The sequence below is a fragment of the Crassostrea angulata genome, chromosome 6 (genome assembly GCF_025612915.1).
Source record: "Crassostrea angulata isolate pt1a10 chromosome 6, ASM2561291v2, whole genome shotgun sequence".
Lineage (NCBI taxonomy): Eukaryota > Metazoa > Mollusca > Bivalvia > Ostreida > Ostreidae > Magallana > Magallana angulata.
This window is the reverse complement of record NC_069116.1, coordinates 13,717,198-13,743,469: the sequence shown is the minus strand read 5'-3', so window position 1 is coordinate 13,743,469 and position 26,272 is coordinate 13,717,198. Positions and strand designations below refer to the sequence as shown.

The 26,272-nt window shown below is 33.1% G+C and overlaps 2 protein-coding genes across 4 annotated transcripts in view; one reads left to right on the top strand and one right to left on the bottom strand.

The window, feature by feature from the left end:
* LOC128187156 (uncharacterized WD repeat-containing protein alr2800-like) overlaps window positions 1–5,216 on the bottom strand; it is a 30,450-nt gene extending 25,234 nt beyond the window's left edge. Inside the window, exons 1-5 of one of the 2 annotated variants that reach the window (XM_052857401.1) lie at window positions 5,049–5,216; window positions 4,119–4,242; window positions 3,457–3,694; window positions 2,189–2,310; window positions 571–697 (exon numbers count right to left, since the gene is read on the bottom strand). In XM_052857401.1, coding sequence (XP_052713361.1) covers window positions 571–697; window positions 2,189–2,310; window positions 3,457–3,694; window positions 4,119–4,242; window positions 5,049–5,162 — 725 coding nt within the window. In that variant the 5' untranslated portion in view covers window positions 5,163–5,216. The remainder of the gene's footprint in view (window positions 1–570; window positions 698–2,188; window positions 2,311–3,456; window positions 3,695–4,118; window positions 4,243–5,048) is intronic. The other variant, XM_052857402.1, reaches the window with a different exon arrangement.
* Window positions 5,217–5,225: 9 nt separating this feature from the next.
* On the top strand, window positions 5,226–25,878 carry LOC128187154 (pleckstrin homology domain-containing family M member 1-like). 2 transcript variants are annotated; one of them, XM_052857399.1, is made up of 18 exons: window positions 5,226–5,383; window positions 6,221–6,344; window positions 8,614–8,692; window positions 8,806–8,859; window positions 9,187–9,282; window positions 9,882–9,961; window positions 10,179–10,249; window positions 10,636–10,767; window positions 11,224–12,345; window positions 12,777–12,905; window positions 15,281–15,429; window positions 17,350–17,400; window positions 21,831–21,933; window positions 23,059–23,181; window positions 23,466–23,578; window positions 24,266–24,397; window positions 24,852–25,022; window positions 25,274–25,878. In XM_052857399.1, exons 1-18 carry the CDS (start codon window positions 5,362–5,364, stop codon window positions 25,430–25,432), a joined length of 2,910 nt encoding a protein of 969 aa, XP_052713359.1. In that variant the 5' UTR covers window positions 5,226–5,361; the 3' UTR covers window positions 25,433–25,878. The 2 variants fall into 2 exon arrangements, with proteins under 2 accessions (XP_052713359.1, XP_052713360.1); XM_052857400.1 differs by lacking the exon at window positions 17,350–17,400.
* The last annotated feature ends 394 nt before the right edge of the window (window positions 25,879–26,272 follow it).

The window sequence follows — 26,272 nt, the reverse complement described above, 5'->3', positions numbered from 1 at the left end:
CCCCTGAATGATTGGGTTTATTCAACCCGCATGTTATGCATCGATTGTAAACAAAGCAAACTTCAGATATATTAGCAAACAAAATGCACAAAGGTTTATTTTTAATTTGCCTAAACACTATGATATTCATTTATAGTGATATCAAATTCATAATACATTGTACAATCATACCGGTCTCGGCATCAGGGGTGAATTTGCACATGAGGCGAAATAACGCATTACCCTTTTATGTCGTTTGTTTTGTTAACAAATTTTGTACATAATTTTTTTTTCATTGAAATTTTGTTAATTGACCAGGAAAGTAACTGCAGTGTTTATTATTATAAACATACTTAGCATAACCATCGTTTAAAAGCGTACACAAAATTTGACATTAAATCAGACCAAGCAGCTTTAAAAGCAAATTTTAAAAAGCTAGTTGAATGAGACCATTTGTGGGGAATTCAATCATCGTTTAATTTGTGGAATTTTTTAATCACACAAACAGTTGAAAGTCCATGCTAATTTAAGACAATAGCATGAAAGACAACTAAACAACTCATACTTCTGAGTACTACAATCAACATGTACCTGGCAGTGACTAGCATGGTTCCTTGTATGTCTGATGATGTAATTAGGTCATTGTGACCTTCTAATTCTGTCACATAAAATGCACTGTTTCTCCAGTTGCTCAAATCAAAAACTGATGCTGTGTTTTCTGAGATAAAGATAAAAAAATATTAGAAAACATAGCATTAATTCCAGCCTTGTGAAGGTCAACCAAAGTTGTTAACCATCAGATCTTCCTTAAACTTTGAAGTATGATATTTTTGGCAATAAATTAACATTCATTAAAGAAAAAATTCTAATTGCAAGCAGCTTGCAAGCGCAAAGTGACAGCAAGCAGTGCGAGCTCTAACAATAATGCCTGGGCGAAGAGAAAATTAAAACTACTGGACAGGTACCTTTGACATACTGAAAATTCTGTCGTCAGATTCATACCCACAATTAATTCCATGTAAATTGCAAATGGCTACCAATGTAATGTTCTTGTGAGAACAGCTAAATACTATGTATTTTTAGAAATTCATGCATTTAAAAGATGAAGAAAACATTCTGCTACGGTAATTCTAAATACTGGTTTGCAATTCAATTTATGCTACTGCGCTCACCCTAACAGTCACACAGTAAAACATATTACCAGTATTTAAGCAAAGAAAAAATCCTATTTTGGTACTGGTATTTCAGCTTTAAAATTTGATCATTTTCATCTATCTTTACACGAAGTTCTTCTTAAAGACATTAAAAAAGTCTAAAAATGGCCATGACCATCCGGGCCCTTTTGAAAAACACATCTACAATCATTTTACCATTGTGTCAAACAAGAATCAACTTAGTACCATATTTTTTCTTTATACATGTATATTCCATCTCTGTAAAATGTTCTACTTCAAAATTTTGTTCAGAATTCTGATCCCCTCCCACAATCAGTGAACTGCAAAACATATAAAACTTACTGATATATGATTTATTTCCAAGTGACTATGTCATATGCGGTAGACATTATTGTTTCTGAATGTAAGTTGGATTTACGTGTTTGAATGTTGGATTTACATGATTGATGTTGAATTTACAAGTTCCTGACAAAATATTAAATTTGAGTTCATGTGTTGATTTAGAAGGGGGTCTTGGGATCTGGACCTCCTAGGTGAATTCAAACCTATGAAGAGGGCTTGATGGCTGTGGCCATTTTGAGACTCTATTGATCACCTTTAGAAGGAAAGCTTTATATAAAAATACAGGAAAATACCCCTATTTAAAGGGTTAAATTTATGGATTTTTTTCTTTACTAACTAATGCTTTATAGCTAAATAAACCATACCTTAATTAAAATCTCAGGTAGATCTGGTTAGTTTGTTCACTATCCAGCCTCCCTAATTCATACAGTAAAGTTGATGAAAATAAGCATCAGACCCCCCCCCCCCCCCCCCCCCCCCCCGGGCAAACAAAATTATCCAAATAGAGCCCTCCCCCCCACCCACCTACCCACCCCAAAGAAAATGTCTAGATCTATGCATGAAGTTAATGTTAAATTTTAGCTGACTCACTCACTAGACTATTGGCCAGATTTACCAAATTTAAAATTAGATTGACTTGAGTAAATGTTGGACTTACCCAACGGAATTTAATTCACCTAAATATGACTTACCAGTATCTAACTGACTGTGTGACTTTTTGGACTGCTTTGATTTTGTCTTTTCCTTTTGTTGATTTTGACTATCAGACACATTGTCTCCTCTAAGGGGTGTCCTTTGAGATACATGGTATGGACTGTTAAAATTGATATCAGAATTTAACTTCAATTTCATATTTCAACTACCAGTATATATACCTGTACTTTGGTATGTGCATGTCAGTATCACAGGAATGCACCAATTACTGACCTGATAATAATTATTGCATATCTTTCAAAAAGTTTAATTCTACATTTACTGAAAAAGGTTTTCCATAAGATTAATTTGCTTTATGCATGAACATTTCTAAAAGCAAAGTCCAGGGGTACTAACTTCCCAAAAAGGGAGTAAAACTTTACTATTTAAAAAGAGAAAATAGTTGGGAACTATTCTTCCCCATAAACAGGGTATTTAAAATTGTGATAATTAACCCAAATCTTATGTACTTACACTTAACTATTGAATAGAAACATTAGAGAGGCTGAGATTTTTTACGTATATGTGTACTTTTTGTTAAATAATAAAAACTTACAAGCACACATATATGTAAGATAAATTATGTGATTGAAATTTATATTAGGTGTAGTGCGTAACCTGTAAATTTTACATATTAGAAAATAGCCTCCTACTGATGAAAAAATAAGTGTATTTTGAAAGAAATGTAATTAAGATTGTGTAGTTTTCACATATGCAATTTTGGCCTTATAAATAACCAGTATAGTAACATAAACTACCGGTAAACACTGAAAGAAATACATGTCTAAGGTTTCAAATGCCAATTTCAACGCAAGTTCTCATCTCCTTATACAATGCTTTATACCTCTGGTGCTTTCATAATCACACTTACACTAATAAATGTCAGAGTATCGATGAAAAATCAACATAAATTGGTAGACGATAAATTAGAAAACGCAAACAATCTACCAAAAGTTTTATAATAACATATACAATAGTTCATACATTGTAACATATTCAAAATATATAGCAGAAACCTACGATTATTTTTTTTTATATCAGCGTTACTTTCTTCTCAATCAGTCATAAATGTTTCTAAAAATAGTTAAAACACCAGGTACAATTTCTATACTAAATTCGTAAAATAAATGCTCTTTTCATTCACAATTTTTTTTATTTACCAAAGAAAAATCTACAGGTTCATAATTGTGTGTTTACAAAAAAAATGTTTTAAGGATTCACATAAAAAAATCCAAACCTCTCTATTAATTGAATAAATGACTCTCACTTGTTTCTTTCTATCTCAGTTTCTCTTTCGGGTGTTAGTTTTGTTTGGTTTTGTACTAGACATGCATCATCTGTACTGAATTCCTTCTCAACAGGTATATTATCCTCAGTGCGATCAGGTGTCGAGATTTCTTCACTGATTTCCACCTCCAGCCCTTCCACATCCACATAGGAGTCATCCTCCACATCCTCAGGGGTCACCAACGTCACATTGGTACACATGTCAGGGTCTGGAGGCTCTGTTGTGTAAGAGATGATGATTGTTATGATGAGAGATATGGGCAAAAAATTATTGATGATGATGATGGTGATGATGATGATGATGATGATGATGATGCAAAAGCAAGATAACTTCAATCCATGATTGGTGAAGGAGGGATCTATCATGATCATTGATGAAATGATACATGCACGCACGCACACACAACATATTATCAAAGCCAAAGAATATAAAATGAGAAAGGCCTCTATATTTTCTACCGGGATATATATCTTTATGAATCAACTACATGAACTAAATATTTTTTTAAAAATCCCCATTTAAAATATATATCTTTTTGAATCAACTACATGAACTAAATATTTTTTTAAAAATCCCCATTTAAAACATATTACAATTATACCTTCTACCTGCCTGAATACATACGATAGTAGACCACCGACCTTTTGAATCATCGCTGTTATTTGTCACATTTGATTGTGTTGAGGCTTCAAAACTCTCCTCAACATCCTCTGTTGTTGCCAACAAGCGTAAAAGATTATCTCTAATTGACCTTTTCTTTGATATCTGAAGAAAACATACCACACATGCCTAGATTAATAGTACATCCATTTTATTTGAATATGATTTGCAATGCATTTATAAGAGAGTCTCCCGGTAGAAGTATTGTTTCTGTATATCTCTCTGAAATGGTGAGCTAAAGCAAAAGAAAGCAGTTAGTATATAACCACCATTTTATGATAATGGCATACTGTTGTAAATTTGCCTGGCTGCTACATGCATGTTCATGTATGTGTTATGGACTATTTGTATGTGTAATCTCTCTTTTCGGAATTTCTCTCAAATAATTGTAATCTTGAAGTTCAGACAAAACTGATCCAGATTATCAATTTATCTTCCAATGAAAACAAAAGTTTGTAAAAATTAAAAAGACATTTAAAAGTCAGTTGATTATTAATTTTATTATAATTATATATATAGAAAATTCAGTTGGTTAGTAATTAATCTTCTATATATAGACAGTACATGACTGTTAGCTAGTACAGCTGCTTTAAATTCATAACATATCTAACAGGACTTTTAAAAACCATGATGATGCACAATAACATTTCTAGACAATGTAATTTTCTTTTCTTCATATTATTCCCATTGAAAGACTCTATAGAAAGAGGGAGGGGGGGGGGTTACAAATACATGTGCCAGGTATAGGGAATTATATTTAGGAACTCTCATTAAACAATACAAATATGATTAAACACCTCATATTTAAATTTTGATGAATGTGCAGGTGATTATTTTTTGCTGCTTTAACATAGTCATTGCACGTGTCGGTGTGAAATTGTTTCAACATTATGTCTGTGTATAATAAATACTTTTAACAATTCTTCATCGAGTAGGTCCCCGTCTTTTCGTTCCAAATTTTCAATTTGTCTTAATTTTTTTCTTAGTTTTCGTATTTCTAAGGCAGCTGAAGTTCTTGATGCCATCCCAAATCTTGAAACGTATTGTACATATTGCAAAGCATAAATATAGAAAGACTCCGAATGAAAAATCATAAGCTACTTTCACTTTTAAACCGGAAGTGTTTCTTCTGTTTGGCAACAAAGCCACCCATTTGATCTGCTGTTGGTGTTACGTAAAGACGACTCTATATACCAAACAGGAACGCAGATATGAAAAATTCCAATGAGTCTGTTTAAAAGAAAAGGTATTTTTGAACTTATATTGAAGAGAAACAGAAAATCTGTGGTCTAGGGAATATAAGTCAAGGACAGGGGGTGTTCGTCAGCTGATTTAAGCAGTAAAGTGAAATGAATCACTGAGAATCTCCCCCTGTAGCCACAAACTTAATTAAATTGATTATATAGTATGAAAGATACATACAACATTCTGATTATTAAGTTCCATGGTTTAAAAAGTGTTCATTCATTTGTAAATATATCAAAGCATTTAACATGTTTACGATAATATCATGTGGTTATACATGTATATATGCTCCATAGAATACTGTGTAAATAATTCTGATAGGACATATAAATTCTATAGACTAATCAGTGCTACTTTTCGAATATATCTTTGTCAGGATCACTTCAATTAGTTGATATGAATGTGTTGTCAGGGTAACCATTTGCCTGTGATGATATAAGATATTTTAACCTCCTTTTCTTGATTGACAAACTTTATTTTAAAATCAAATGTCATAAGGAATCAAATGAAGTTGTACCCAAACTGACTCATACATGTACCTAAACAGACTCACACCGAAACAGACTCATAATTCATTGGTCGGGTGGTAAAGAATGATATTTTGATTGTAAAGCTGAAGTTAGTTTTTGATATAATTACAACTAATTTAGAATTATGAGATAGTTATATATGTAGACTTTGGGGGAAATTTTAACATTTTATTTTTATTAATTAAAACTTATTTTATCATTTTTGTAGGTGACATTATATTTCCTTAGGTAATATATGGTGTCAATGATATGGTTTTTAGATCATATAACCAATGACTTGTTTTTTCCTTGATTCATTCTTTATTCAGGTCCAACTCCGGTAGAAGTTGCTCAAGAAAATGATATCAAACAAAATATCACAAAGGAACTCTCTACAGCTGTCAAGAAGCTCCAACAGGAGCAACAACTGAACTCAGATGAACCAATCCTCAGGTATCCCATACACACAGTCAATATTCAATCACTGAATGTTGAACATAACCTAATTGTAAATTATACAAGGGCCAATAAAAAATAAAATAAAACATAGACTTTTGCCATAGCTATACATGTATTTTACTTAAAGTCATAATATTATTTTAAAAATTCTAAGTAATTTAGCAATAGTTTTAATCAATTTGAAATAAAAAATTAAATATGTTCCATTATTTCTAAGAAAAGTTGAAAATTTAATCCTGTAAAAAAAGAGGTCACGCATGCAGTCAAATTTTGTTTTGTCAACAATAAATCACATAAAGTAAAGAGTAAAATTTCTACACATGTATATTGGGCTTAAAACCAAATGATTTTGAAACCTCAAATTAAGTATTGTCATGATATTCTATGTACCAAATAATGACAGAATATACTGTTTCACTGAACAGAAATCAGTTACTAAAGACAGATAGTACTCATTAAAATAGACTAAAAATGGATGTGTTGATACATTGATCCATACATAATATGATACATTATTTTCATCATTGCGCATTTTCACAGTTTGTATTGGCACCTCCCAGAGTTAACTCCATACTGTTTGCACTTCTCGTTGCTCTGTGACGTCCAAATATATGGTTAAAGAATATAAGAAACATATTTTGACTTTAAGGGTTTTCCTTACTTTGAAAGAAAAGATGCATGGTAAAAAATGACACTTAGTAGAACTAACCTATGATTTTCAAACAAATGTGAGCTAATAAAATGCAAGTTGATGTTCCTTTTTAAATTGTTTCAATTGGTGAAAGACACAAGAAACAAAATGTGATGTATAGATGTGGTATGGTTTGATAACCTGCCTGTGTGTCACCTTGGTGTCATATGTTTTGGTTGTTACCTGATGCTCCATGGTGACAAAACTATTGGTTTTTAAAATCGGATAATAATACCTTTTTAAGCTCAGCTGAGCTGAAACCTCAAATAGCTTTTCTGATCACTTTGTTTGGTGTCTGTCTGTCCTTCTGTCCAGAAACTATTTCATTTTCAACTTCTACTCCAGAACCATTGGGCCAATTTCAACCAAACCTAGCACAAAGCATTAATGTATTAGGATGAAGGGGTTCAGGTTTGTTGAAATGAAAGGCCATGCCCTGTTTCAATGGGAGCTATTTAAGAATTATTAAAAGGACTACATGTATATGCAGTATTATACATTTCTCGCCCCCCAAATTAAAGTTCTATGAAGAGATAGTTGAAATCATATTGAAAATATGTGTGTTAAAGGTTATCACCACATAGACATCATAATCTAAAAATGACATCATGAATATTTTCTTTTTTTGATGAATTATCTTTTGGAGCAAAATATGGGTATTTTCTAATGGATTTTTGATTGGGAAACATCGAGTGCATGCTTGCTCAAGTACCAAATTAAAGTATTATGTGTATAACTACAGGTATATGGACCTCAGGGCTCTATACTTCCAAATGCAAAATATAAAAAAAAAAATGACAATATTTTCATTTGTTTAGCAAAATTTCCGAAATTAGCTTATTAAGGTGACATCATAGATAAACAGCTTATAAGCAACGATCACTTATATAAAGATTAAAGTGATAGGCATCCTCTGTATAATGATTTATGAAGATTTGATCTATAAAGATAATATTTAAAAATTGGTTAGAATTGGGGGAAAATATATCAAATATAGTCCTTTGTTGGTATTTTTAGTAAATCCTCTTCTCAAAAACTGTTAGGCAAGAAAAACTTAATCTTGTGTGTAAGCATCCTCAGGTAGTGTTGATATATAAAATTTGATTTAGGTTTATAATGATATCTTCTTGAGAACTGCAATACTTAGTATGTGATATGACTATGAATTCATCCTGTTACATAAGGGGCTTGATGTTTCACCTGAGAATATCTGTAGAAAAGTTTGAAAATCTTATTATACAGGATCTATTCTACTTCATTGTGCAGATATTTTGTATATGACTCCTTAAATCTGATTTTTAGCTATTGTTCCTCAGGTGAGCGATGTTGCCCATGGGCTCTTGTTTATTAAATGGAATGAAACTTCATGGATCAATAAAATAAGTGTTAGTGCATTAATAAATCTGACTTTCATGAAAAATTGACCCCCGGAAAATACCCACAAGCAATTTTCTTACTTTTCAAGTGTATCAAGACAATATAATGCAAAATGTATATAGTCTTACTCCAATTTGCAAATGTAATTAGACATAATTAACAAATTTAATATTTTTGTATTTCTTGTTTTAACAGCACTGATTCAGCAAATGCAATTTGTAACATTCTTGAAAGCATCTTCCTTCATGGCTGTAAGCCGCCAGTTTCCAAAAAGGTAATTTAGCTTGGTTGGTCAACTTCATGGAAAATCAAAACAAATTATATATTTAACACATTGAATCCTTTGATAATCCTGGTATTATTTGATTTAAACATTCTAAATTATAGATAGCAAATTACATTGGTATAAATCAGGGATATGAAAATGGAGCCCAACAAATTGTGAGTACATTAAATCAATGCTATGTAACAAATACAACTGTTAATGTACCTGTTGAAAGGTAAAAGTCATTCTTCAAGTAACTTTAATTGATCAACTTGAATATACATGTACATGTGCCGAATAGTGCTCTTACCCATGTGCATTGTACACGAATTTGACCAGTCTTTCTTGTTGAAGCTGAAAGGTCACTTTTGCAAAATCTCATGTAAATTTAGAGACTATGAATTAAGATTATGATTTTTATCTATTTGTTTGTTTGTTAGTTGTGTGATTTGTACACACAGCTTTCCACATAACAATATGGTTTTGTATATTTTTTCTTAAAGAATTTCTGGATGTTTTGTGAGCGGTTTACCCACAGTGATGTTATAGCTCAGTTGAAACGGTTAGCTCAGGTCAACTCAGAGATTGGTCTGTGCAGGGTAAGCTTTTCTTACTTGGTTTAATTAAACCAGCATCGCTTTACCATAAAGCAATTATTATTTTCAGTGAATTGAAATGTAGACATGATTTCAATAAAGACACATTGAATAGTCTATGTTGTCTTTATAGTTGTAGAAATTTTATACGAAATGCATGTACCGTTAACTTCGATATCTCGAACACCGATATCTCGAATACAGTGGATATGTTGAAGTGATTTGTAAGTCCCAACCATTTATTTTTTAAGTATTTTACCCTTGATATCTCGAATACTCAGATATCTCGAACTATTTAAACAGTCCCATCTAGTTCAAGATTACGAAGTTTGACTGTATGCAATTTTTTACCCCAAGAAATCAATGCGCAATTTTTTTTAAACAAACAGGTTCTTTTCCACATCAATATAAGATGATAAGCCTTAATATTTTTTGGAAGTTTTAATGTATTTAAAGAAATTTAAGATCAGTTTGATAATAGAAATTACATCAGTATTCTCTCCACAATTAAAAAATATAAAATGTGAGCTAGCTAGGTCACTATAAATAAATGTGAGGTATTTCAGTGATGCATTGTTCATTACCTTGCTTCTTTTTTCCAGGCCTGGATTCGTGTTGCGCTCAACGATGGGTTAATGGAGAGCTATGTCAATGCCATGATGGCAGACAAGAAATCCCTGGAGTAAGTCAAGGATGGCAATGTATATACACTGAGAACTTACACCCTGTATTACTTTTGTTTTTCCACATTTAATTTGATGAAATTCATGACAATGTTATTTAAAAGTTAATTTTATACATGATATGTTTTGCCTGCAATGCACCTTTGTTAGAATCCATTGTCACCACATGCATTGATAATCAAATGGAACATTATCTGAATTTTATTTATATTATAGGTACTTTTATAGCAGTACATCTTATTTTAGAGACCATGAACAGCCTGAAATATTTCTTTCCTACTTAAAAGGTATATACATGCAGGGAAACAAATCTTATCTTTAAATAATTTATTAAAAAATCCCCCTATAGAAGCCCCTTTCTTTGATAAGGAAGTCATGCTAATTTTAATATAAATTTACTCATGTATATATTAAAAAAGATGATTATATTTATGGGAAAGTGCCATCAGGAAATTAACAGTGCTGTAAGTGATAATATAGTCTTTTTAAGTTTTTTATTAATATTACTTTCATCTTAACATGTTTATCTATTATCTTCCGGGTCTGCAACCTCCTCGGGCCTTATGTGCCAGCGGGCATGAAGAGGTTAGGTGAGGTATGCATCCTCCCAATGTACTTTTCATCATTAGAGATTTAGTTTAATCATTCTCCTCGTTTTCTCCTATCTTCCAAGGTTTAATGTTGTACGAGTTCCGGCTTTCCTACAACTCCAGTGTGCTAAACAACTGGCCAAACTCCTCCCTCGTGATGGCGGGGCTAATTGACGCAGAGAACACGCCCCTTCCTGTTATTCATCCTCAAAGAGGTACATGCACTTAAGGCACTGCCTTCTGAACAAATTATTCACTCCTTTAATGATAGAACCATTTTAACAAGACCTTGGACTTTTGGTAGGATGTAACTATCTTTTTCTTGCATCAAAACAAGTTAAAAATGACTCTTGTTTCAAGTGAAATATAGATTGTGTAGTTTTAGCTCGAAAACCAGACAAATCTTGTTGATTTCAAAGAGCATTGGCTGAGTGGCCAGCAGTGAAATAAACAGGAATACATCCCTCTGCTGTTTGACAGAACTACCCAAAGTCCAGCTCTTGTTAAAATGGTTAACATAATACATGTATCTATGTTATTACAATGTACATGCAATTTCTTAATGTGGGTATATAGTTTTACATAAGCCCATATATTCTAACTACATATTGTACTATGACATTTATATGTATATATTGATAGGAAATTTGTTTATACTTTATGGTATTTAGCAAGCCTAAAGAAAAATGAGACAGAACGGAGAGATGTCGGGGTCGAGTCCATACATCACATCAACCGACAGAAGAGCAAGTCCAAAAAGAGGACTAGTCTAGAGGAGGGAGGGGAGTCATCTCTCCCCCAGGGAAAGTCTGTCTCAGAATACAGCTCTGAACTGACCCAGGAGGATGTGGACAAAATTCGAGGAATGAAACCAAGAAACAAAAGTAGGTCCGAGTGTTCCAGTTCCAGTCGAGTATCCTGCCCTGACCCAGTGAAATACAATAAGAACCCTGCCTTGTATGTAGCAGACAGGGGAAAAGACGACGAGCCCATGTTTGATTTAGGTGATGATGCAGATGTCTCAGGTCAGGATATTGGTAACAACGATTTACAAAGCAAAGAACATATTGATGAAGAGATTGATCCAATGTTCTCTAGTGATAATCCCCACCTGGGTTCAGATCTTAGTTCTCCAGACAAACCCTCCTTAAATGACCCTAGCTCTTATGGAGAGTTTAGTTACTCCAGTGTTTCAGGAGAGCTTTTGGACAGTAAGGACTTAGAAGAAGACACTTTCCTTGATTCTGAGGGATCGGGACTTCCTGTAAGTCCGATGGGAGTAAATGGATATGAGGACATGCGTGAATGTATCGAAGAAACAAATAAAGCTGACAGTCCATTTGAGGAGACCCAGCCAGTCATGATCTCAGAGAACAAACCCAGTGATTTCCCAGTCAGTCCGCAGCAGCAAGACTTTGTGAATGAGCGAATCTTACAGGACATTCTCAACACAGAACTGGGTAGTCCAAGTGACAAGAGAGATAAGAAAATTACGAGTGATTCTTCATGTGATAACAGTTACACTGGGTCTCCACAGGATGAGAATAAAGTGAGGAGAAAGTCGAGGAGTAGGAGAGAGAACCTGAAGCCAGAGTTCGGTGCAGGGACCAGGAATATTGTTCAGCCTCAGCTCTCCCCAGCGGTCGCCGATGCTATTGAGACAACCATGATGGATCAGACCACACAAAAAAGGTTCTCTATCAGTGACACAGAGGTCAGTGAGCAGGCTTCCTCATCACCAAGACGACCAAGATCTGGTGCCCTGTCAGTTTGCTTGGAACCAGAAAATGATGGTAAGAAAGAGGAAATGGTTTCTGTGATTCTCCTCTTTTGAGTCTTCCACTTCCAATATTATGACTTGAAATTCTTATCACAAGTATTGATAACTTATATTTATAGAGATTTATTATTCAAGCCAGTCATTCAAAATGGTATTTTTTGGTTTTTCAAGCAATCCAAACATGGAAGTAATAATTATTAATGTTCAACAAATGGATTGAGTACTGTGGAGTCATTTTTATTCGTGGGGGTCAATGTTGGTGGGTAGTCAAAATTTTTTGGATTCGTGGGGACGTAATTTGGTTGGTAGCAAGTTCTATTTTGTAACTGAATATTAAACATATGTTTGCATATACATTCGTGGGGATGTAAATTCATGGGCAAGGGTTACCCACGAAAGCCTCGAACACGAACAATGATGAATCCACAGTAATCTATCTTGCAGAGGGCATTGGAATTGCTTCACCGCCCAGTATAGGAAACAGCTTGGGTGCTAAAAGTGGATGGTCCTCAGACTTTGATCAACCAACCCAGTCCCATGCAGTGTCTGGCACAATGCCTCTCAGAAATAAATGTAAGATGATTTGGTCAGCTCATGCATAATGAACTGATAGTGAGCTATGATAACATGAGTATATATTAAAGGAAGTGAACATGAAAAAATTATCAAGGGCTCAAATTTGTCTGTTTGATGTGTATAATGATATCTGAAAACCGTTTAGACAGAGCTTTCCTCAGTAAAAAGATATACCACTTACAATAACTAATTCTTGCAATCCATGAGCGCTGCCATATTGTTAAAATCATTACCTCCCTGCTGGGTTATCTCTAAGCATCTAAGAGAGGGCAGCACTGATGCTGCCGTCAGTGAGACACATTGCATTTTTACACACGTGTAGTAACAGGGATAAAATGCCATCATCAAAATGTGAATGGAAACTTGAAAGGAATGCAAAGAGTTGTCATTTTAAACAGTGTTTATGGAGGAAGATTTTGGATCTCAGAATGATGCATTCCCACCAGCAGTTAATGTGACATGTAACTAGAATGGAATGTCCGTGGATCAGTGTTATTGTGACCTATTTTTTCTTGCACTCGGGAATTTCTTGTTTATGAGTTTGAACATTATGTGTGCTACATAAATGAGCACACAAGGTGCGCATTGCACAGCATCCTGACTTTTAAAAAGTGTCTTAGTCCTGTTATTCTTCTGACAGCATAAACAGAACCTGCGTACATATCATCAAGATCTTATGTATAAAAAAAAAACAAATCAGAAAAATCTCAGGGCATTTAAATAAAAAGTAACGGTAAGAAACCCCACATGGAAAATGGAATTACAATTTTATATCAATTTAAATTGAAATCTAAAAACAGCATTTTATTTATGTAAACACTGACTGCCACATGCATCTCCGTACAAACATCTGGAATTTGATGGTCTTATATTTCACAAATTAATTTATCTATATTCATTTTTTGTACAAATAATAAATAGTTATCTGAGGTTCATTTATAGAAATGTACTAAATCCTTGTCTTCTCATGACAGTACACAAAATTTTTCTTCACACCAAGGCATAATTTTTCTCCTCAACTTTTATCAACTCTGTACATAAACACTGGCCTAGTTCCAACATTGACCCAGTCACCAGCAGCAATGTGGCTTATCTACGTCAGAGAAGAGATGCATGCTGGGGAATAATGGATTACCTCCATAAACCTTTCACTGAGAGTGTTAAATTGATAAAATCTCTTGATAGAAATAAACAAATAGGTAACGGACCTCATTTTTAAGTTTCAAAAGGCTTTTATAATTTATTAAGCAACAATTATTTTTTTCATGTTCACTTCCTTTAAGGACTCCAAAATGCAGTCTAAAGTTCGAATTGTCATGCCAAAGTCCGATGGTCTGAGCCAAATCTGGTTGGTGTGACATACCAAAGTCTGATGCTTCTAATTTTTATCATAAAAGCACAAATATTGTTTTTGTTGTGCATATGTCTATGTGTGTCAGGATAAAATAGAAGGCCAATGAAATAGCATACAAAACTGAATTAAAATGAGAATAAAGAGGAAAAAACTCAGCTTTGGGTGGTAACTAATTTATTAAACAACCCCTACATCAAGTTTTCTTCATGCATCTTGGATTTGATTGTCATCTACTAGTTTAAAGCACAATTTAAGAGGGCAATTACTATTTAGATACCATACTCTCTGTTTTTGTTTCCCCAGCCTTCCACCAATTACACCTTCATGTTACAATTATGATGAGTGTTCCACCTTTAATTTATATAATTTTGACACCTCGTTTAAAACAGACAAATACAGCTATGGACTGGAACTATTAGTCTCCCTCTTTGTCCTCACTTTGTCAAAAATCTCATTCGTCTGGACAGCCTGTCATTTCTTTGATATTGAACTGGTAGTACAATGTTACCTATGACATCACAAATGTAGCTCATCCACCACCATTGGACTTTGGTGTCCATATTGGCAACATACCACCACACTGTGCAGACCATCAGACTTTGGCATGACCATCAGACTTTGGGGTCTGACTTAATATGTACAGAATTTGAGTGATCTATGCATAGCTATTGAAAGTGTCTTTTTAGCCTGTTGAAAAAAATGTTTTATTTATACTTGTGTGCAACTTAACTTAGAATATACATGTACATTAAGCCAAGAAGAATTACCGGGTAACCTTAAAAAACATTTAATTTTACTAAATGTTGGCATTCATAACTCAAAGACATCTAAAAGAAATAAATGTAGATATGATAAATACATGTGTATCAAATCTTTGTATCTTAATATTAATGAATGATTAAAATTACTAGATACTTTAAGAAAAAAATTCAAAGAATAGTCTGATGTTGTATCCCAATAGAAGAGAATGTATCATTGTATTAAAAGAGTGACTCATTGTGTAAGTCCCTGTTTCCAGCTGAGAGTTTTAACTCCCTGCTGAAGAGTTACACCCCCTCCAGCCAAGTTGCTTCCCCTACCATGGCCGACGTACTTCAGGAGCTCCCAGAGCAGACTGACTACTCCCCTTCATCCCCAGAGGTGGATCGAAGAATTTCTGACCCTCAGGTGAATACAACTATCAAACAGCTACGGTAGTTTGATATAAGTTACTGTTCAAAAGAAAAAATAAGCAGCCATGTAGCATCCTGGTTTTAAATGTCATCAAATGTAATGAAAGATTGTGGAAAATCTTAGTGGTTTATGATGTCATAAAGACACCATACATGTAGATATTACAGTAGGTTTTTTTCCCTACATTTAATTTTCGACAAGCACTTTGTTGCAATTAAACATGGTAGAACAGCTTTTGTTATACTTTCATGTTAAATACTGAAATCTGATTGGTTAAGACGCAGTTAATAATATTTACTATTACCCTCAGCGTTAGCAACGCACTTGGCAACGGGTAACATTAAAAAATGTTACATGCGCGAAAATTATGCGCGTACGGTTCGCTGTAGAATTCACGTTATTCCTTTATAAAAGCAGTAAAATTTTCTTAAAATTTTTAAAAAAGACATTCAGTATAACAAAATAAATAGTGCCTGTTTGGGAGGATAACAGTTGAAATTGACACCCCTCGAAAACCATTGTCAACCTCCGCTTTGCGTCGGTTGACAATGGTTTTCTCGGGGTGTCAATTTCAACTGTTACCCTCCTAAACAGGCACTATTTATATAATCTTGCCCTTACTGTGTATACTCCCTCTGCCATTTGGAATATTTTTTCATTCTGTCCGAAAATCTATAAAATCTATTCAGAAAAGCATGTTCACATGTATATAATTATCTAAGGATTTATTTTTTAATATTGTTGTAATAAATGACTGGCATATTAACACTTATAATGAGCAGACAAGTAATAAATAAATGGCATTTGTCTGCCCACATAACAGTTTTAAAATTTATAGTATACTGTGGAATCAATTATAATTCAGTCAATACATGTAGGTGTAAGCTCTTTGTTAGGGATATAAGAATAATTATTTAAATTTAAATGTTGCAATATTTTGGTTGTTCAATGGTTTTAGAGTATATACTTTTACTTTAGTTTCCAAATTTTAGGTGTATAGACCAGACTCCAGATAGTTTGTGTGTTACGATATATTCATGTTGTTCTGGAAAACATAAATTTTAACAATATATTGATATTTCTGTCTATATATTTAGGCTTATTTAGCTTATACATTTGTATTTCGTAGAAGTCAAGAAAAATGTAATCCAATTTTTGCCTAAAATAAGCTTATTTTATGCCGTAAGAAAATATCTCAAAATTTTGAGATGTGATTCCTGCTTTTTTTTTTACTTTTACGTGAGACATTAGATATATGTACATTTGTATACAAAGTTTTGGAAAGATGGCATTACTGACATTTTTGTTATTTGCGTTATAATTTGATTACTCCAGAAATATTTAACAATGTTAACATCTGCTGTTGTGTTCATTATGTACTAGCTGGCAATTGAAGTCAAAAGTAAAGCAAGGTTTTTTAAACTTAATGATACTTTACTTTACTTTAATTTATTGCTATGTTATATGTTCAACTTCATGCTATATTGAAATCATAATTAAATAATTGTTCAAAAGATTTCTTCAAAAAATTAATTTTCATGCCAAATCCAAACAATAATTTCAGGAAAATTATCATTTCTGTTTGGGGCCCCATATTTCAAAAAAATGGCATGTGACATGGGTTACAAATTAAATAAATTTAAATGAACATTTTAGGTCCCCATCGTTATATCCAAGTGGTTTTCAGTTGATTGACATTATTAGTATTTCAGGTTCCAAATTCCTTAAGATTATTTTAAAAGCAATATGACCATTGGATTTAATTAAAATTTTGTGTTTAATTTTATGTCTTTAATTTGAATATTCATTTTTTGGCAATTCCATATTTGATTATTCTGTGCAGAGAGAGAGGGTCTATAGATGTGATCTAATGTGATACAGTTCTATGAATAAATAACTTATAAACATATTTAGGAAGAAGACTTTGAAATAATCGGTGACCTTGACTCGGAGGGCTCAGAGAGAGTGAGTGATGTGGGGTTGGCTGCATGCATGACCAGCTTGCATGTGATGCTTACTATTTATATCTCTAACTTATTTTTGTAGTGATTTGACTAACTTCTCTTTGTAGTGATCGATTTGACTAAATCCTCTTTCAATGTAGTGATTTGACAAACACTTCCTTGTAGTGACTTAGTCTATATGTTCATAACCAGATAATCTTGTTATGAACATATACCAAAGTACAAACTGAGAAATATTCTTAAATTATTTCTCAGTTAATATCCTGTGTTTACTAATAACTGAGGCCTTGTTCAGAAGAGCAGGTGCTTCCTGAAACTCCATATCCTTATAAGGCCACATAAGATTGATATTTAGATTCTCATCCTGATTTGTAAGAGATATGGGGCGGGTGGGAAAATTTTGTTATTTAATTTTTTTTAAATACATAAATGTATCTGTTTCACCTATCATGATTTTGAAATAATTACTGCTGTATTTTTTAGCTCACCTGAGCTGAAAGCTCAAGTGAGCTTTTTTTTATCAAAATTTGTCCGTTGTCCGTTGTTGTTGTCATTGGCATTGACATTGTCGTTGTTGTTGTCATTGTTGTAAAATATTTACTTTTTCATCTTCTTCTCCAGAACCACTGAGCGGATTTCAATCAAACTTGGCACAAAGCATCACTTGGTGAAGGGGATTCAAGTTTCTTCAAATGAAGGACTACACCCTCTTAAAAGGGGAGATGATTTAAAATTATTAAAAATTTGTCGGTATTTTTCAAATCTTTTTTCTCAAAATATATTAGGCCAGAAAAGCTTAAACTTGTGTGGAGGCATCCTTAGGTTGTGTAGATTCAAGTTTGTTCGAATCATGGACCCCAGGGGTAGGGTGGGGCCACAATGGGGGGATCAAGTTTTACATTGGGACTTATAAAGAATTAAAACTTTAAAAATCTATTTTTTTAAAAACCATTTGGCCAGAAAAGCTTACACTTCTGTGGAAACATCGTCAAGTAGTGCAGAGTAAAATTTATTTAAATCATGGTCTCCGGGGGTAGGGTAGGGCCACAATGGGAGGATGAATTTTTACATAGAAATACATGTATATAGAAAAAATCTTCTAAAAAACTATTAGGCCAGAAAAGCTCAAATTTAAGTGGAAGCATCCTCAGATAGTGTAGATTCAAGTTTCTTTAATTCATGGTCCCCGGGGGTAGGGTGGGGCTACAATGGGGGATGAATTTTTACATAGGAATATATGGAAAAAATCTTTTAAAAATCTTCTTGTCAAAAACCATTTGGCCAGAAAAGCTAAAATTTGAGTGGAAGCATCCTCAGATAGTGTAGATTCAAGTTTCTTTAAATCATGGTCCCTTGGGTAGGGTGGGGCCACAATAGGGGATCAATTTTTACATTGGAATATATAGAGAAAATCTTTAAAATCTTCTCAAAAACTATTTGTCCAGAAAAAGCTAAAATTTGAGTGGAAGCATCCTCAGATAGTGTTGATTCAAGTTTCTTTAAATCATGGTCCCTTGGGTAGGGTGGGGCCATGTTGGGGGGGGGGGAGTCAAAATTTTAACATAGGAATAGAGAGAAAAATCTTTAAAAATCTTCTGAAAAGTATTCAGTTCAAAAAGCAGAAACTTGTGTGAAAGTACAGGTTGTGCAGATTAAAGTTTGATCAAACCATGATTCCCTAGAGAAAAAGGGGGTGGGGATTATAAAGGAATAGAGAAAAATCTTCTTACAAATACAACAAAAGGCGCTTGGTTTTTCCCATAAAAATATGTGGATAAAAATTGGCAGATTTTTAATTTCTTTGAGCAAAATCCACCGTACTTAGTTGTCAAGATATTTTGATTTTTATACTGTAATGCTGATTTGATCTGAGTTAAGGTTATTGTTGCTCAGGTGAGCGATGTGGCCCCTGGGCCTCTTGTTTTTTGGTTTTTTTAAGTTGTTAATGCTAATATGAGTACACAAATTTTTTGGAATCTTTTTAAAAATTAATTTTATGTGGCCTAATACAAGTGTCTGAAAATTCTCAACTGCCAAATCTGCTAAACAGGTCCCATGACTTTTTACTCTGGTTTGGACTTCTCACACTTCTGTATCTCTTTTTCTTACTGTAAACCAACTTTTATTCAATGCAAGAAATTTTCACAAGTTTTGTCGAGCCATGTCGTCATGAGTATTATTCGCCGCACACACCAGTCCTCAAATGTCTCTGGTATATTAGTTTCCAGGTATTAAAGATTCCTTATTTTACATGAGTACTTAATTCCAAGATTCAATCGTTTTTCATCAAATCGTGAGAACATAAAATCACAAATGCTGAAATTTTAACATAATTTCATATAGTTTACATAATGTCCAATAAAAAAAAGCAAGATTTTTAAAATTCATGAGACGGCTTCTCGCAATTTTAAGCGGATATTAAATTCCTCACATTTTACTAGGAATTTACAGCAATCTACATCTTGATCGCAAAAACTATAGTGGCTGCAAACCAGTTTAAATCTGGTAAATTGCGAGATAATGTCATCACAAATAAAATTTGATTTACAGTATCTATTTCACGTTTCTTTTTCAGTGTTGTTATTTTTTTGATTAACTGTGTAGTTTGTAGTAGAGATATACTCGTATGTTCTTACCTTTTTCTCAATATCAGCTCAAATATTTCTTGAAAGTTGATTGAATGCATTATATAATGTAACTGGTACATTTGGTGCTAATTATCCTTTCTTTGTGATATTTATTCAGTTTAATTGTTATGTTAACTTTATTACAATTAATATGCATGTAAGTGTTCTTATTAATAGCTTTGCTTTGGTAAAACTGAATTCATACAAAATTCTTACTAAAACTGTATTTATTTACAGTATGCATGTAAAGGATCTTTTATCTATGAAATATTTAATGAATTGATCTATAAATGAAAATGTACTAAATATCTTTGATAAACATCTGAATTTAATTCTATTAGCTGGGAAGTACCAATCAATGCTGACACTTTCTTTGAAAATTACCTAGTAAGAAAAAATACAAACCTGAGATTATTATACGCTCTTAGTGCTGCACATAGTATGTAAAAATGAAAACATACTGCCATATTACAACGTACATTCAAGATATTAATTAGAAACCCCGTAGGATGGAAGAGGAATTTAAAGGATTATTGATGATGCACATAAGTAAATAGAAAGAACTATATATGATATTAGTAAAATTTGGCCCCCATAATTTGCTATTTTTAAAATGATCGATTCAGGTACATAAATTTGTTGTGTTACTGGCTGGCAGTATATGACGCCAGAAGTGATGCTGTTTTTATAAATCAATCAAAATCAGTCAAAATTTGACATTTTTCTTATCTTTTTTCGAATGGGAAATATAGATTGACTCTTTGAACAAGAACAAACTTTTTGTCACTTACAAGTATTGGAGAGATACATCTTTGGTGAAAATATTTTGCTTGTTCAAGCAGTTGCTCAATGTTTCCTTAAAGGAAAACTGCTTCAAAACAAGCCGTTTTATGCTAAAAATGAGAAAATGGCGGGAAAAGGTTAGCTTTATGATGTCATATTTTAAAATTGTGGGCACTAAAATCAAAATGAAAATTATGAAAAAACTTCAAATGTATATGTTTGTATAATTAAAACAAAGAATTGTAGTAAGATGACAATTTTCAATTAAGGGGGCCATTTTAGGCTCAAACCATATATAGTCCTTTAATTCCTGCGTAAATTTTAAAATTGACAATTACCCTGGTATATTCTTTTGTAGACATTAACACACATAAAGATTTTGATCGATGGTTTATATTTTTTTTTATGAACAGATGTGACGTTCCTCAGTTTTAGATAATTTTACCGTACTTGATAGATTATTTCTTCTTTATTTGCATTAAAACCTGTTAATGTCCAAAAAATCAGGTTGCATTACCAGTCTAATTTCGGAGTTAGAATATTTTGAATTATTCTTTTCTTTTTAAAAAGTCAAACTGTATATTTTCATTGCAATTGAAACTATTTTTCCAAATAGAAAAAAGATCATGTAACATGAAAAATAATTTTGAAATTAGTGAAAATCTTCACATTGCGGAGATGGGCGGCAATATACCGGTAGGTCGCTTCTGACCTTAAACAAACTAAATTTACTTTAATTAATATCTTCTACTGATATGAGTTATTTACTGTTGGATTTTACAACAATTTTGTGAGCAAAATTTGAGTTGGTCATGCAACTATTATTTGGTCTCACCGTTACCAAAATTTCAAGTCCCTCAACTCAGTCCTCAACTCAGATTCTCAAAAAAATATACTTATATTCGAGTTTAAACTCAGACTTAAGGCTGGGCATTGACTTAAAAAAACTTGGAGACGGCGATGCCTCTCTGCATGTGTTGAGCATTCTCTTACCATTCTTTTGCTTGAACATTTATGATAGGATCCCAATAACCAGACTTTGTTACTTGGAGTGATAACCACAGAGAAAGGCCTGGATGCTCAAAATTATCAATGTGGCAGCTGTAAAAGACCCATTGGATTCAGTAAGTGTTTTTATAAAATTCCCATTGGATTAAAGCACTAAGTGTCCTTGTAAAATAACCATTGGATTTAGTGTCTTTGTAAACGACCCATTGGATTCAGTAAATATGTCTTTGTAAAATAACCATTGGATTTAGTGTCTTTATGAATGACCCATTGGATTCAGTAAATGACTCTGTAAAAAAAACCATTGGATTCAGTATTTAATACCTTGTAAAATCAGTAAGTAAGGCCCACTGGATTCAAAAAATGTCTTTAAATTAGTATGCTACTTTGTAAACGATTAAGAAAGACCCCCCAAAATGGATTTTGTATTTTTGTAAAGGATATGATGGATTTAGTAGAGAAAGCCAATGGATTTAGTAAGAACCAAAGGAATATATAAGACCCAATGGATTCAGTGTTTCAGATTCAGTAAGAACCATTGATTGTAGTAAGAGCCTGACTGTAAAGAGACCCAATCCATTCAGTAATACCCATTAGATTTAGTAAAGATGTCTCTGTAGAGAGACCAAATGGATTCAGTGTCGATGTAAAAGACTAATTATCGGATTCAGAGGGTACATTGTATTCTAAAATAAATGGATATGATAGTAAATGACTAATAAGATTCAGTAAGTGTTTTTGTAAAATACTCATTGATTTCAGTAAGTGTCACTATTAAAGACCCTTTGAATTCAGTGTCATTTTGAAAGTAAGCATTGCACGGTTCAGCAGGTGTCTCTAATAAGGTACTTCACTACACCTAGACTTGTACTTTTTAAGACACTACGTCACAAGATGGTGATTTAAATGTTTTGTTAAACTGTTTATATTGTTCGATTGGGTTGTATATTGTAGTAGCTCAGTGGTTAAAGTATTGGGCTTCTGAACCACAGATCATTAGTTCGAATCCGCCTGTAGCTTTTGTTCATGTTTACTGATTGCAGAATTAAATTTTCTAAAATGTAATTTTTCATCCAAAGTTGCAATTTTTTTACTAATTTGTCATAAATACTTCTTATCGATTATGATATCCATCATAATCAAGTAATTTTCTGCTGATTTGAGAAGATATTTCAAGGTGTAGTGAGCCACCTTAAGTCAAAATATTATTTACTATAATCTTTTGCATTTATTTTTCGTAGTCTATGGAAAGCCAAGAGTATGTACATTTGATGGGAAGTACTACTGCTTTGAGTGTCATGAAAACGATGAGTACTACATTCCTGCCCTGATCATCCACAACTGGGACTTCAGGAAACACATCGGTCCGACTTTTTGTGCATTATTAGTTATTGAGTGATAAACTGCAAGGCAAATGGAATTTATCTCAAAAACTGTTCATCGTATTTGTATTGATGTAAAGATAAAAACTTCTGATAACATTTTCATTGCCCTGATTTTCAGACACACAATATTTAAAAGAATTATCAAAATGGTACTGCTAACAGATTGACAGACTCTTCTTATAGGGATGAAGACAGCTAGCACATGTAACACAGTTGTGAGATATGTCTGTACAGTGTGTTTATTTACTCTCTACCTTCTACAGTTTCCAAGAAATCCCTGACTTTTCTACAAGATGTTGAAGATCATTCTGTCATTGACATTTCTTCAGTGAATCCCAAACTGTACGAACACATCACAGAAATGGGCCAGCTACAGGTTAAACAAATATCCCTATTATTTTGTTGATGTTAATATTGATAGAATTGATACTGTCCCTAAAATGTTCTGCTTTCCCACTTGAATGGTGACTGAACGGTGAGCGCACGGTGAGTGCACTCTGAGCAAACATTGCATGAACACATGTTAAACGAAAATTGGGGAGGGCTTAATTATGAACGGTGAGCGAATGCAGAGCACAAACAGAGTGCAAATATGAGCGCAAATTAAACGGTGAATGCACAATGGATGCTATGTGAATGCAGGATGAATGATTTATTTGGAGTGCCTCTGGAGTTATTCTTAGTACATCGTTTTTTTTTCAGTAATGAAGAAAACAATAACAAATTAACTACATATATGTATTGCTATCAGCCTAAATAAATATTATCTGACTGAACTCTAAGTGAATGCTGAACGAGCAGTAAGGGCTTTGTGAACGGTGAGCACGATTGGAGCAGAGCAGAGAGCACAAGTGAATGCATGGTGAATGCACTGTGAGCGCTCTGTGTACACACTAAATAATGGGAAAGTAGAAAGTTTTAGAGACTAATACCTATCATTAATGATTGAATTACTTAATGAGATTCTTTTTGTCCAGTTCATTATGTACTTAATATAAATGATTAATAGATAAAACCTGCTGGATCCTATTATTCTTCAATTTTTACTTGTTTTCTTCCACAGCAATTGAGAAAGCAGCTCTGCCATTTAAAGACATACTTGTTCACATGTAAACAGTCCATTGCTGATGAATTTCGGAAAAGCATGTGGCCAAAAGAATATTTATACGAGGGTGTTCATAATTATACACTGGCTGTAAGTCAAACTTACATAAACAAACACATATTTTATTTTCAAATTTGATTAAGAAATATCACTTCGGGATTATGGTGGCACAGTGCTAACAATATTGCCATGATCATCTTTGCTAGCCAATTAGGTAATGATCCATGGTGTTTTTCTTTTCATGATTAGAGAACCACCTTGAATCGCTACCCCATTGGCTAGCGAAGATGTGCAATGAAATATTATACATTGAATTCATGAATGCTAGTAGTTTATACACATATTCTTCATTTGATGGCATGTGATTGTCAATGACTTAAACTGGCTTTCAAGGAATTGGGTGTAATAATTGATCTTTCCCCCTTCCTTAAATTTAACAGTCATGTTGATACACTAATCCTTATAAAAATATATACATCAATACAGTTTTACTCTATTATGGTATTTGATCAATTGTCCATTATTCATATCATATTTTATGCAGGACTTGCTGCAAGTGCCATCAGGACAGCTAGCTCAGAGCCTGAAGAAGTCCATCAAGTTTGCAACAAAGCATGTGTTTGAGTGCCCCTTGTGTAGTGGGAAGGGCTTTATTTGTGAACTCTGTCACAACCCTAAGGTCATCTATCCATTCCAGACTGATGATACCATCAGGGTAGGAGTTATTCCCCTTTAAAACACACTCCTCCACCTTCAGTTCATTTATATCATAAAACACGGTTAAATCAAAGAGTCAAGGACAAGCATAATATTATTTGTTATAAACATAATTCATTATGAATGGACTTTTAGATTTAGGAAACTTTCCTTTAGGCTAGGTTGAATACTTTATAAAAGTGTTGGTTGTTACTGTATTTTACTGTACAAAGACATTGCTATTGAAATATATGTATGTCTTTCTTTCAGTGTTCCAAGTGTAAATCTGTATTCCATAAGTCTTGTAAACTGGATTCCAAATCCTGCCCTAAATGTGAACGACGAAACAAACGGAAATCAAAATCGGGGGATACCCTTGAGACCCCCGACATTCATGACTACGCCTTCTCGCCCCAATTTGTCTCTTGAAGAGACTCTTTTTTACCTTATATAATTATACTTTAAGCTTATAGATATCAGCTGTTTTTATTTTTGATTTATTTTAGTTTAATTTTTAACCGGGATTTTGGCGGCAATGTTTATTTTATTTTCTTGCTTTACAGAAAAGTATTTTATAATCTTAGACCTAGAATGCACCAAGGTTTTGTTTACACAAATCAACTTTTAAAAAATGTGAATCACGCTTTGCTGAATTTGAAGATCAATGTACCATAAGTGCATGTGCTGCAATATTTCTTTTAATTAGTACGTATTCATTTGGTGAATTAGTTTTATATTTCTGTTGTGTATTGTTTCAGTGTTTAATGTTTATAAGTTAATTTCACATGATAAAATATCACATTTGTGATATTTCTACATACCAGTGTTTCCAATATGTATATACATGTATATGAATAATAAACTATTTTGTTATTGTTTAACGTTATTTTAAAAATCTGCATGTACTTGTAGATTGCATGTAAATTGTATACACTTTATGTGATAATAAAATTGTAATTTTTAAAATTAAAGTGAGGTTATAATTAATAGGAATTTCATTAGGACAGAGAAATTAAAGATACAGTGGAAATTACTCATCAAAATCATTGTTTTGAGATACCGAATTACTACTTTCCGTGACACATACATGGGGAAAATTTTGTGAGTTTATGAAAGAGAGAGTTAGTGTGATTGACAGATAAATTAAAATGTGGTGGACAAAATAAAAATGTTGATTACTGCACAGAGAGGGACATACAGATACTCCCTCCCCCTTCCTCCTGAGATCTCAATTTAAATGTTCAACCCTGATTTTGCAAAACCTGTGTG